The sequence below is a fragment of the Corvus brachyrhynchos genome, unplaced genomic scaffold, assembly GCF_000691975.1.
Source record: "Corvus brachyrhynchos isolate BGI_N302 unplaced genomic scaffold, ASM69197v1 scaffold94, whole genome shotgun sequence".
Classification (NCBI taxonomy): domain Eukaryota; kingdom Metazoa; phylum Chordata; class Aves; order Passeriformes; family Corvidae; genus Corvus; species Corvus brachyrhynchos.
Genome location: NW_008238330.1, coordinates 9,343,651 through 9,357,149, shown reverse-complemented (window position 1 = coordinate 9,357,149; position 13,499 = coordinate 9,343,651). Strand labels below are relative to the sequence as shown.

At 36.1% G+C, this 13,499-nt stretch overlaps 1 protein-coding gene across 1 annotated transcript in view; it reads left to right on the top strand.

Annotated features, from left to right (window-relative positions):
- ULK4 (unc-51 like kinase 4) overlaps positions 1-13,499 on the top strand; it is a 215,356-nt gene that overhangs the window by 158,805 nt on the left and 43,052 nt on the right. The window contains exon 36 of the mRNA XM_008633969.2: positions 952-1,137. Within this exon, the coding sequence (XP_008632191.2) occupies positions 952-1,137 (186 nt within the window). The remainder of the gene's footprint in view (positions 1-951; positions 1,138-13,499) is intronic.

Sequence of the window (13,499 nt, the reverse complement as noted above, 5' to 3'; positions counted from 1 at the left end):
AGGCGGTCACAATTTTAAGTGGCTTAAAGAATTGTCCATATTCAAACTGGCCACTGATAGGTTCTGTCAGGTCACAGAGGAAGCTGTAAGCACCCCTTAGCAAGGACATCACTTCTGGGACTATGCTTGCTAACCTATGACACACTAACATTTGTCAACTCTCGGTGCTGAAACTAGGCATTGCATTCCTGTTGTCTTTCCAAAATGTCATTGTCAGTGCCAAATACAGGCATAATATAATATCTCTACTTGTTATTTCCAGATTATACTTTCAGGAAATATATAAATCATTTTGATAGTGGTGTCATATTGTTAGAACCTCATTTAAAGATGATCACTGGTCATGTCCCTCAATCTTTTTTGTAATTTTGCTTCCCAGAAAAGAATTTTCCATCCTATTTCTAGGGCCTGCTCCAGTGTCTGATCTTTAAAGGAGTGCAGAAAAGCTGAAATTCAGGAAAATAAAAAAATCTTCGAAATGTACCTCCTAATGTGACTGCTTAAAATCCATTAAATAGCTAGATAGCCTGTGCTCTACCTCAAGGGGCTTGATTTAGAAATAATTAAAATTTTATGGTGTGCATGATGTAGAAGATTAGACATCATGGCTATAATGATAGTTTCTACTATTACTGCTTCTATTTAAAGTAGAATAAAATTACATAGTTGGGAGCAACATTTTTGGTGCTGTTACGATGTCAACTCTAGATAGACTACTGGACAGAATCATAGTGGAGACATTGTTATACTGCTGCTTAAGAGTAGATATATTTTAATTATATTTTCATCACTTTGTTATGCTTAGTTTAGTGGAATTTTGAGTCAGTCAGCTAGAAATGGTTCTTTCCTGGCACAATGCAAATGTTAATACTCTTCCAAATATCCAGTGATATGCAATTTTTCTGAAATTGGAATTTGATTTTTGCTTGTTCATTTTTCATTCATTTTTAGCTTCCCAGTGAAGATACTGAAATATTTGTGAGTGCCTCACAGTGCTTATTATTGCTGGTTCAGCTGTATGGAGGGACCAATCAGGAGAGTATGTCTCCAGAAAACATGGACAGCTTTGCTGCAGTACTGAAGTCCAAAAAAGATACACGAGAACTTAAGGTTTTGTTGAAAATTGTAAAGAGACTGGTGAGTTGACATCTAACCTTTTTCAAAGTCTGCATGGTTCTTTTATATCATTTGGTAATTTTTTTGTCTGGTTTTTTTCCCTCTTAAAGGAAAAAATATTTTAGAATAATTTTAAAAATAAAATATGCTAAGTTGAATATCATGACTTTAAATTTCACTTTTCTGGAGGAGATAGCTTTCTACACTTAAAACCTCTTACAAAATGATTGTAGGAATTCTCCTGTTGCAGTTAACCATTCAGCTATTTAAATAACTCTTGCCATTTTTGTATTTGCTTAGTAATTCAGCTCTGTAAAGTATTGAAACCATTTTCTGAATGCCTTCTGAAAGAACTAACCTTGTAGCATTCAATACCTGTTCAGAAACACAGTGGTTTATTTCACAGTGAATAAAAGGCTACTTTATACTTGGAATAGGTTTGTGTGTGGGCTGTTGAGTCCTCATTCTCCCTGAGCTATAGGGACCACTTGTGCTGGAGTGGCTGTAACGCAGAGCGCCAGGCAGTGGGAGTCGTGCAGGGGCTTATTCTGGTGATGTTATTGACACGTAGGAGGTTCACTTCTGTCGTGCTCCAGCACAGTGGAATGACAGCAGCTTATGTCTTTCAGGTAGCTTAGAAGGAAAACTTTGGGTATCTGTAGCATTCTCTCAGATAATACTATGGGTTTTTGTATTGAAGTGTCTTAATAAGAAGCTTTGCCTGCATTGTCAACAACATTGCATTGGATGAGTACTTCATCCTTCACTCTCTAAAGGCAGGAGCTTTCAGTTAAAAGAGGGTAACTGCCCCAGTGTAAGAGGCAGAAGATATTTCAATTTTGCAAGTGCAGTGCTGGCTATTACCCTCGTAGAGATTTCAGAGGTCTTGTCCTCTTTCTCCTGCCTACTGTGCTTACATCACAGGAAACTAAACACCATACCCTTCTTCCCTGTTTTGCCCTATCTTGCCCTAAAAGAAGCATAAATGTATAAAATTAAAGTTGATATGATGTTTAAAATTCTAAAGATACTTCCTATCAATTTTAGCTTGTACCTCTGCTTTTCTTTCTGAATAATTGTTTTGATGCATAGAACTGGCTTTTGCTTTTCTCCAAAAGCAAGATGAGACAAAAAGGCAACAAAGTGTGAGGGAAGGAAAGAGAAATGAAGCTGCAATATACATATGTAGATTATTTCATCTTAGCATAGCTACAGACTAGTAGTGACCTAGTGTGCAGGATACTTAACATGGAATCTTGTATTGACTATTTTAAGAGAACAAAGCTATGCTGTCACCTTTTGAACCTTGCAAGTTCCTGTACTTTAAGTTCCAGTATTCTCCTTTGTACACCTGGTACTCGTTATTTATAACGTCAGGCACAGATTTTTCTGTAATTATTGTAATGAGATCATAAGATTTCTTTTGAAAGCAGGGTTCATAGATAATTTGACAGATTATTTAATAAATCATATGTTATTTCTCTAAACTTAAAAAGTCCTGTTCAGGGGAGATTATTATCTTGTCAAAATTGTCGTAATCACAAAAGACGTTGAAATATAATCATATATATTTAAGAAGGATTCAGCCCACATCAGCTGAATTTTGAAGCTAGAGCAGTGTTTTTCAGTATCTGAGCAATATTCTAATAGAGGGATCAGTAAGTGCACCAATTTTCATTGTTGCCAATCAGTGCTTATATAGAGCAACTTTTCAATTTGTGGTTACATTGACTTTGCTGGTGCAGGTAAAGGTATTGCTTATGTAAGACAGGAATGTACAAAAAGAGGTCCATGTGGTTATGCTACAGATGCCTTTATGGCATGTATTGCTGGAAATAAGGAAGGGCATAGCAGTGTGACTACTTAACCTTTATCCAAGTGTTTCACCTGACTGCAGTGAGCCAATGGAGGCAGATCTCTCAATTTCAGAGTCTTCAGTTTAAGGCATATCAGAGAACTTGATGTACAAGATGACCTTAATTTGATGAACTCTCTATGTTGTTATAACTTAATAATTAAACCACTGGGTTTTATCTCCAGTGGGTGGAAGATTTCTTGAAAAAAGTTGGAGATTTGAGTTTGTTGGTTTGTTTTGTTCAGGTTTTTTAATTATCATTTTCAAATTTGACCAGCAAATTGACTACAGGATAATATAAACTTTTGCAGCACCTTCTTCACTAAATGTTTTCCTACAATTTTGTTGCATTCATTTCTTAAACAGAAATAAAGATATATGCCAGACTTCTTGCAGACTTAATACTGGAATTGCTATGAGCATCCCTTTTTATAAGCTTTATTTTGCTGTAAAAAAGAATCATTAGGAGAGAAAATATGCTTTGAGCTAATTTCTGTAACCGTGTAAGTAAGTAAAGATCATCTAAAAGCTTTAAAGAGGCAGCATTGACTGTCTTCTTTCTGTTTTCTTTATAATTACCTCTTAGTTTTCAAAGCTTTGGGCTCTGTCAAGCACAGGTTAACGAGTTTTTTTACAAGAACGTTCTCTCACTGGCATTGATATAATGAACAGAAACTGAATAAAATTATTGAATCAAGGAACAGGATTTGGAGGTTTTTTTCCTTCAGACCTTCCATGAACTCTCTTGTTCTGGTTGCTTCATCTTGGGTTAGACAATGATGCTATTCAGATACACTTAATCTTTTTAGCAGCATTTTTGTAACTGATTGGTGACATCAGTAGAGTGATTGCTTGCTTTTTTTGTTCTGGAAGCCTCTCCTGCCACTTGTCATGGAAATCACTATCTTATCATTCCATCTCTTCTGTAAAGATATAGTGCATCTTAAAATGAGTCCAGTAAATTACCTAGATCAAAATAATTTTGCTTTTGTGAAGCAGAAGGAATTTTCATTTGGGAAACAGGTAGTTGAGCTTTTGCCTACTTTACTGAGAAGTTTTTAATTTCTTTTTTTCTCCAGAGGAAAAAAATCTCCCTGCCATCCCAATTTATCATCTAGTATGTAATGTAAAGGCATTTTTTACAGAACTAGCCAATATCTTTCCACTGGACACATAATTGCTGTGGGATTACAGCTCGGTACTCACAAATAAATTATTTCAGCTTTCAGAACAAGAGAAGACTCTTTCTTACTTCCATATAGTAATAAGGAAAAATTCCTCTGAGAAAAATGAGTAAATATTAGGCTTTCTGCACTCACTGTGAAGAGAGAATGTTTTTCCTATGACTTTTCCCTTATATATTAGTCAGAAAGGATATTGAGTTCCTAAATCACACCTTTTTCTCCTGATTGTCTTTCTAGAATCTCATTTTTACTAACTTGTGTATCATAACTGTCAAAAAGTTGTGCATCTTTTTTTCATGAGCAACTAAGACATTTAGGATGTCATCTGTGTGTCATATACCGCATGGGGGTATGTATAAGGATTTCTCAAATCATTTTAGGCTGTGTAGGAGAGACATTTAGGCTAGAATGGTATTACATGAATTGTGGCAAAATGCCATAACATTTGTTAATTTCATTGTAGGACTATTGAACTCTAATTTGATTTCCCTGCCAATTTGAGCCACAGAAACAGCATCACTATGTACCTGTAGGGAGATTTACTACCCTGTTTCAAATGTACCAAAGCCTGGGGAACCACTGATCACTATGTCTAAGATGTCGTTCAAATCACGGGGTCCTTAAGTGTTTCTGTCATGTAGATTAGCAATGATATCATCGGCACTTTTATACAAAGATCTGCTGCATTCGCATCTCTTGAATAGACAGCTCAGTGTTTGTATATAAAAATATATGTGTATATCTTTACTGCAACAGGTCCTAGATTAGGTCGCTGTTATATTAATCCCTGATCATGTATTATAAAGACATTTAGAGCTTGGGGAGGTACACAGTCCAAGTACACAAATGTTTGATTTAGGGTAGCAGTTCTGCAATCCCTCAGTAAGTTGAACTTCTTGCTGGAAGTTTGCTCCTTAGTAGATTCCCACAAGTACATCTATAGGGAGCTTCCCTCAAAGAAAATGAAGCAAAATCCCAAGAGTTTCTCAGCATCCCTTTTGCAGCTTCAGCTCCAAGGACTCAGCGCCAGAAGGAGGTGCTTGTGCAGCAATTCCCAGACGTGTCTGTTCTCCCATGGTCTTAAAAGGCTGCGGGAACTTGTTGGCATATCTCCTGCCAAGGGAGCACAGCACTCAAATAATCTCAAATTAGCTGGTGAAAACTTTCTATGCATCTTACTCCTCATCTGAATCTTTTAAGCAGCCTGTAATTAATTTAATTAGTTGCTAAAATAATCCATAATATTCCATTGTTCTAAGGAATAATTTTATGACAGAGATGTTTGTTGGACTGTGAACACAATACTCACTTGTGAGTTGCTGACATGTATAGGTATAGTCACTGTAAACAAACAAGCTTTCCTGAAATTATACATATTCTTAAAATTTGTGTGACTTACAGGAACAACTTCTGTCCTTCATTAGTGTTAATCTCTTATTTTCAAGTTGTTACCAAGCCTGCATCCCTTCCTTATAGACTGTCTTTTGTTGGCTTCAGCCTACAAGAATAATGTCCTTAAGACATTACTATTGTAAATATATTAAAAGGGAGCATTTCATTAGATAAAAACAACTTTGATTCTCCCAAATAGGAAAAAGCTAATCAGCATTAGGATACATTATGCAGATCATAACAGGATGCATTGCTCAAAATTCTTTGAAACAAATACATGGGAAGGAAAATGCACCTTCACCCTTCTCGCTGAGTTGGGAAGCTCCTGTTTGCACACTCAGGCAGGGTTTTTTTTTACAGTTGTAACGAAACTGGAGAGGATCTCCAGAGATGAGAGATGGGGAGGCCTCCACCTCCCAGCGTGACTTGGCAGCTTTCTGCCATGGCACTTTCAGGCCCTGCCATACCCTAACACAGGGGCAGCAAGTGGGGTGGTGAAATTGCCTTGGGCTAGGGGCAAGTGAGACTGTTCTCCCCTCCTCCTCCACTGGGTTTTCATCTATTTCCAAAGTAAGCTTCTAAGTATGGCTTTTTCAGTTTTGCCTGTGGCTTGACTGAAATACAATCTAATGACACTTTTTAAATAAAAAACATTAAAATGTTCCCGATGAATATGAACAGTCTGTAGGGTTATTTGTGAATTGGATTGCTGGACCAGGCCATTGCCATTGCTCAGGAAGCAGCAGTATGTTCAATTTTACAGCAAAGGTTTAAGAAAACTTGGTTTAAATTACTCAGAAGATAAATGCAGCTAATCACAACTACACTAATACAATTTAAATGACAAACAATTATTTAAATAGAGCTAGTATAACTAGCGTAATTTAAAGAAACTCACTGTTTGATGGACAAAGTTCTCTTGTGGCACAGCCCTTTTGCAGTTTTGAAATTTATGTTCAGCTGTTAGTGTCATATGGGCTCTACCAAATGCTCATGGAAATGAAATATTGTACTTCTACCATTAAAACCTGATAGAAGATTCTTTCTTAGCTTAGTAAAGCATTTTAAGTAGCTGGGAAGGAAAACAATTAATCAGTGTCATTTTTGTATAATCAAAACTTAATAATATTCCAGTTTGTCCTCACACATTCTACAAGCAATACCAAGTCCTAAGATACATATTATTTCATCTATAATTATATACTTGGTATTAAGGATAACATAGCTTTTCAAAAAACACTTCTTTTAAGTGCTACATGAAAATGTTATTTGTATGTCTAGTAATACTTAGGATACCCAGATGTGAGAGGGATGCTGAAGTTGGTTTATATTTGAGATCCCTTAGCATTCTTTATAGTACTATACATGGTTAATTTTACCTGGCCTAACTCGATTCTGAGTATTGAAATCCCAGACACAGTTTTTCACTATAGGTCTGATAAGAATTTTCATTTTTAATCTGAAATGCTTAGATACTGTTTCACCTTAGAGGCACAGGCATGTTTCACATGTGTGCCTGGCTTATGGAGCTTGTGAAGGGCTAAATTCAGGCTCACTTACACTTTGAGTAACTCATGGGGTGTTTTCAGGATGCTGCATAGTAGGACAATATGTTAGCAGCATCCTTGACTTTCTCTTTTTTTTACATTTGCATTCTATGGTTTCTACTGGAAGAGAGGGAAGAAGATTTCAGTATTTAGATTTACACACTTGGTTAGAGCACTGATAGGATTTTAATCGGCCTTTCCATTTCTGATTGGCCTTCCTTTTAGTTTACCTTTTTGATTTTTACAATAACCTTCTTTTGGTTCACCAGAATTCTTAAGCACAGCATTCTAAAGTTACATACTAATGGGGTTTATTCCTATGTTTATCCCTCTGTCTTATGAAATGAAACAGAGTGAGTATCCATGAGTAAGTCTCAGTGAGTGATACAGTCCCCAGAATTCTTATCTTCCTCCATCTTGACTTTGGATCCTGTCCAGAAGCTCTGTAGCTGTTACCAGATTGGAGAAAATTTTGCTATTTTTTTGACCCAGAGCACTAGATGGTACAGGAATGCTCTGCTTATTTTTTCTCATAGAAAAAGCAAATATTTAAATCTTGATAAGATTGTCCAGGCTTATAGGATCACTTATTTCTGCCTACATCAGAATCCTATTCTGCCGTGTGAATTTAGTACATCTCTGGCTACATTTGCTGCATCAAATGAGATGTAGAATAATATCAGTTCTGTCGCTGAGAAGGCTGGGATGGTGAATGATAGGGCTACTAGTTCACTTTATGTGATATGGTTTATATCCTTGTGTATCTATAACTGTGAACACAGTGTTGTTTGGTTTTTGTATGCGTCTTGGGATACTCTTAACTCAAAGTGTCAAGAAGTTTTTAGCAACCGCAAGAATCAAAATTTTATTTTAATTGGCTCTAAACTGAGAGATTTTTTTTTTAACCACTGATAATTGGAGCCTCAAAACCTGTTCTATCAAAAATAACAGGCTTCATGTAACCTGTGATAAAATCATGGTCCTCATACAACATTTTACTTAAGAGAATCTATCAACACAAATCAAATAGGATTGAATTATTAAAAATCTCTCATCCTGAATTTTAATACTAGGTTGCACATATTTCCATGTTCTGTAGCATTAATGGGAGCATATGAGCAGTAGGCGCTGCTTTCATTATTAACTGAATTTCATTAGTCTGTAGATGGGGACGTCATTGTGATTAGCTCAATCCAAGCATAGTAAAAAGTAATTTCTTTCTCCAGAGAACAATCCAGCTTTTTGCTGTGTTCAAAATAGGATCAAGGAATGGCCTGAAAGTGACTCTCCCTAATAGGAAATAATTTGACTCAAAATGACCATTCTGGGTAAAACAAGTTCATGGGTAACGATCAGTTCTGTGCAAGCAGGTATGAATGTTTGACTAGATGATTACTAATATAAAAGAATCTTCGTTTCATTAAAAATTTAAATTCGTATGGTCAGAGAAATATTTTAAAATCCTTAGTCTTCATGTGAAGTTGTTACCAGAAACTAAAGAGCTTTGGAAGGTTTTGGTTGCCAGTGTTGAAGATGAGATACAGTTACATGTAAAATGGTTTACTGTAACTTTTTGCAAACTTTTATTGCAAACCCTTCAACAACACCTCCCTTTTTCATTACATCTATCTCTTACTCAATCTTCTTGCTGACAAATTTACTGAAGGTGTAATAGTCTCTTACATTTCATTGTGTAAGGAAAATTTTAACTATGATGTACCAGGATGAAATCTAATGTGGGAATTAGATTCCCTGCTGAAATGGAGTGCTCCTTCCTTTGACTTCTAAATCATCTAGTAGTGAACAATCAGAGTAAAAGGTCTTGTCGTAACCTCTTTGTTAATCCTTTTGCTCCCTTATTTTCCTTGCCAATGTTTCTTTCTATTGAAACACTAAAACTAGTGAAAAAATCTATTGATTTTTAAAATATGGTTCAATTTATGCACTTTAACAAGGCATGCAACAAACATAAGCTATATTTCACTTTGTCTGTATCCTTGCTCTCTTCATTTTGTAAGGCTGGAGCACTGCTGGAAAGCTGGTGTTTTCAAAAATCTTGCCATGAGAAAATTTGCACATCATACAGAGCTTGATTTTAAAAGCCAGTGTGTGGATGCAGATAAACAGGGAATATATAGTTGGAGTGCTTTTATTGTAGAGGGAGACAGTCCTTGGCCATCAGGCTGTGAAGATAGGGGACTGTGAGGCACGTAAATTAGGCAAAGGAGACAAATAGCCTGACGGGGAATTTCTGATATGGATTATCTGTCTGATGGGAATGTGATTAAAAATATGTAAGTACAACAAAGGTATGCTGGTCGTGGCAATGAGACCAAGAAATATGACCATTTAGAGCAAAAAGAAGGCACTGTTTAAGAAGTTAGAGATCGTTGGAAAGATCAAAGATGAAAATTACTTTAGAAGCAGCAGTCAAAACATAAGTACAATGAAAGAAAGCAAAATACTTATATTTTTCCTTGGATATCTCATGCATCTAAGGGTTGGTTAACATATTTGTTAACAACAAGTACCTACTTCTAAGGTTCCCCAACAGAGGGCCCATGCTCACAGGCTAATCCCTGGCAATGATAATCGTGTCTGGGCTTTATGAGCATGGTGCTGCACAATTTCAGATGTCTGTGGTCCATGAAAGTGTTTTGAAACAAGGTTATGTTTAAAAATAGCATTTGGGTGCATTGAGGTTAGGTTTTCAATAGATTTCTACAGTAACTGACCCTCCTCTCCAAGTTCAAAGTGTTTCAACCCAGCATCTTCAGTGATGTAACATCAACATTTTAAATTATGAAGACTCTAGTAGTTAAACATTTATAAAGTGCCCAGTGCTGTCATTTCTTTAACGTATTAAAATGTAATGTTTTTACATGAACATCATTATAAATTAATAACAAACATAATTTGTGGTGATGCAATGTTCTATGGGCTGTGAATTACTGTCCTAAATTTCACACAGCAGATGCTTTCTCTGGGATGCAGAGCCTAGATGATGATTTCATAAGATGCAGCATAAAAATATCTCACTATTTGCATTCCAGCTCTACTCTGCTTATACAGCTTGCTTTTTTAGACCATTCAGGGGGCATTTTAAGAGTGTTGAAGTTGACACACAATTCTCAGTCTTGTCAAAACCTTATGATTACCTAAATTCTTGCATATCAGTGAAAGAGTACTTCTTCGAGAAATATGTAGTGTTCATTAGAAATGAATCAACAGATGCATGTCATTTCATATCATCCAATAGCTCCAGTGATTTAAAATTATTTTTAAAAGAATTATATTTGTGTACTTAATTGCAAGAGAGCTGCTGTGGAGTATAACCCCCAGTATACATTGAAAAGTCAAAATGGTATGTTCCATAGTGCATAATATTTTACATTGTGATGAAAATCTGATTTTTGTGCTGTAAATCCGTGGAAATTATAATATATAGACTTACTGCATATTAGAATCACAACATAAAATGATAATTTAAGGCAAAACCTGCCCTGTCTGTGCTAAACAAAATGCACATATAAAAATCTGCCGTGTATACAGGATGTGATGCATATATATGTAATGTGTGCTAAACAGTGGAATCTACCAAAATAATAATTTAAACAGAACCATTATTTGTAACTGCAATTTACTATTGTCCCATATAATCACTTAAAAATAGAAGGAAGAGTCAAGGTAGAATACCCTTTGCTCATTCTGACTAGGTGCTTCCTTTGTGGCTTTTCATGCAAGAGGCCAGTGTTTCCAGGGGAGTGCCAGCACAGGGCTCTCTATGTGTCCTCTGGATGGACTTGGAGAGATATAAAGGCAGAATTTCCCTAGGGAACTTGGGCACAGTGCTGCTTGTCCTGAGTACTGGAGCAGAAAAGCTCTGCAGAGGTTACTAGTAAAGCAGCATTTTGACAGCTGTAAAATTTTAAGAGTCCTTACTGAGTAGCTGTGTGTCACTTATTTTCATTAGAGCAACAGTCTGCACAAAGCAGGTTAGAGTTAAAATCAGTGTCACATTAATCTTTTACAATTAAATAATTCCTATGGAAGTGAATATATTAACACGTCCTGATACTGCTACTTTTCTGCAAGGTACTACCAGTATTTAAATACCATAAAAGGTAATTTTTGGCATATGTGATAAAACAGCAAGTGTGCATAAAGCATAAAAGGAATTGTGGTTTATAAAGATTAGGGCCCTCTTGTAATCTTAAGCCATTAGTACAGTTTAGTATTTGCAATATAAATGGCGGTGTATTCACAAAATGGCCCACAGTATTTATTTTCAAAGTCTGTAACTCTAAGACAGCTAGGAGTAGTTTGTGCGACACACATCAGTTATGTGAGACCTTGGTTCTGCTAATATAGCAATATTTCTTTTAGTTTGGTGAGAAAAAATGCTTATTGCTGAAAAAAAAATTGCAGTTGTCATTGAAAGACCTAAATAATATGCCCTCAGGATTGCTGGAGTGAACTGTCAGAGAAATGCAGAGCTCTGGCGGCATCAGAGAAATGTTCATGCAATTTATTCATGTAACTGTAGTTCGAAGATGAAACATATATTACATTTTGAAAGTGATGTTATTTAATCATGATTGATTTTAGTCTCTTCTAGTCTCTAAATCACCATTATATTTGATAGGATCTTTTTCTTGACATACCTTACTCTACATTTCCACCTCTTCTTATGTGTTTTTGATTCTTCACTCCATTCCTCCGTTCAAGATGCTCCTGTTTTTTTTCTTGAAACTTACTTTTTTGTTTGTTGGTTTTAAATGAAACTGAAAGCAATGGATGTTGGAGATTGGAGGACTAAAAATGTTAAAATGCCTTCTCTCATCTTACATTTCAACCACTGCAGATTTCAACAAAATCTTACTTTCCTTCTTACAGCTTCATACTTCAGTTTTGCATAGCTATTTATGATCTCAAGAGCACATAATTGCATTAGCATACTGTTATGTGCTTGTGTGTGTACACCTTTATTGTATACTCTTCTGTAATCCTTTTAAATTTTCTCGTTACAATTTTTCCTGGTTTTTTAGTATTTCCATATACATAACGGCTAAAAGTTTTAAAAATTGCAAGGATTTTAAATACCTTCATTTTCCAAATTTAGTTACAGAGATTCCTAAGGAAATTTAATTTCCTGGAAGTACTAATTACTTACTCATGAATATCAGACCTACAAAAGTTTCTCTGATTTGGCTGTCCAAATCATTAGGTACTTTAAGTCCTAGTCCTTTATTTCTCTTATAAAAGGATTGAAAGAAGAGACCAAAAAATTGATGAGGAGCCAGAAATTCCATGGGATATGAAGTCTTTTGTTTAACAGTTTTAATTACATTAAAGTTCCCTCAGTTGTACATTTCAAGAAGATGAAATATAATGAAGTAGGATGCTGTGATATGAGACTAAGTTATGTGGGAAGCCTGATAGTTTTCCTAAAAACAAAACTAGAATCAGTTGGCTTTTGGGTTGTAAAGCTTGTATCTGTCTTTCTCCTCACGCCCCTTTTAACAAATTGTTTTAAATGGGAGATGAACCTGGTAATGACATAATCAAGCTTTTGACCCATGAAGTTCATGGCTTTGAAATGAGGCAAACCAGATTTGTCTATCCTTACTAGAAAATAAAAGCCAAACATCCATCTGCCAAGATTGTTTTATTCAACTTTTGCCTAATACCTTGTAGAGTACTTAAAGAACTTAAAAAATTATGATACTTCTTCTTGAACTTGGATGAGAAACTGGAATACAAATGTAATCACTCTGACAGTGATTTAGTGACCCTGGAACATCTGGGATTAAGGCCAGGTGCAGAGAACAGTGGAAGGATGTGGATTGGAATGTGAAAGGAGCAGCATTGACTACTGCTTAACACCTGTATGTGAGAAAGAAAAATGATGTCTTGAAATGGGTAGAGGTGAGAAATGTGAAGAACTGACCAACACTCTCTTAATATCTTGGCAGCACTGCAGTTCTGAATGTAATTCCCAAACAATATGAAACACATTAGATTTTGAGACTACTGAATATAATGATTTTAGTGTTATAAGAATCTTGTGTCCTGCTCTGTACAGCCTGTCCCCTCTGTAGTGCTGCTTTGATCCAGCTCCCCACCCAACTGTCTTGGGGTGACTTTATGATGTGTATCCCATATCGCTGCCTATGCCCAGAAATTAATTTTTGTGCCTTTCTATGCCTCTAAACTGAGGCTGAGAGGAGGAAGGAAAAAACTGAGCAAAACTTTCTCAAAGCAGTTTGCAGCTTGTTCAAGGTCACATAAAGATAGCAGGTTTTTTTCCCCCCAGCTGGGGCAGGGGAGCGAGGAAGCACCCGGCTTGCGGCTTTCCAGTCAGCTTTTGGCCAGTTGTTTCAGTTCCTTGTTCTCCGGAGAGAG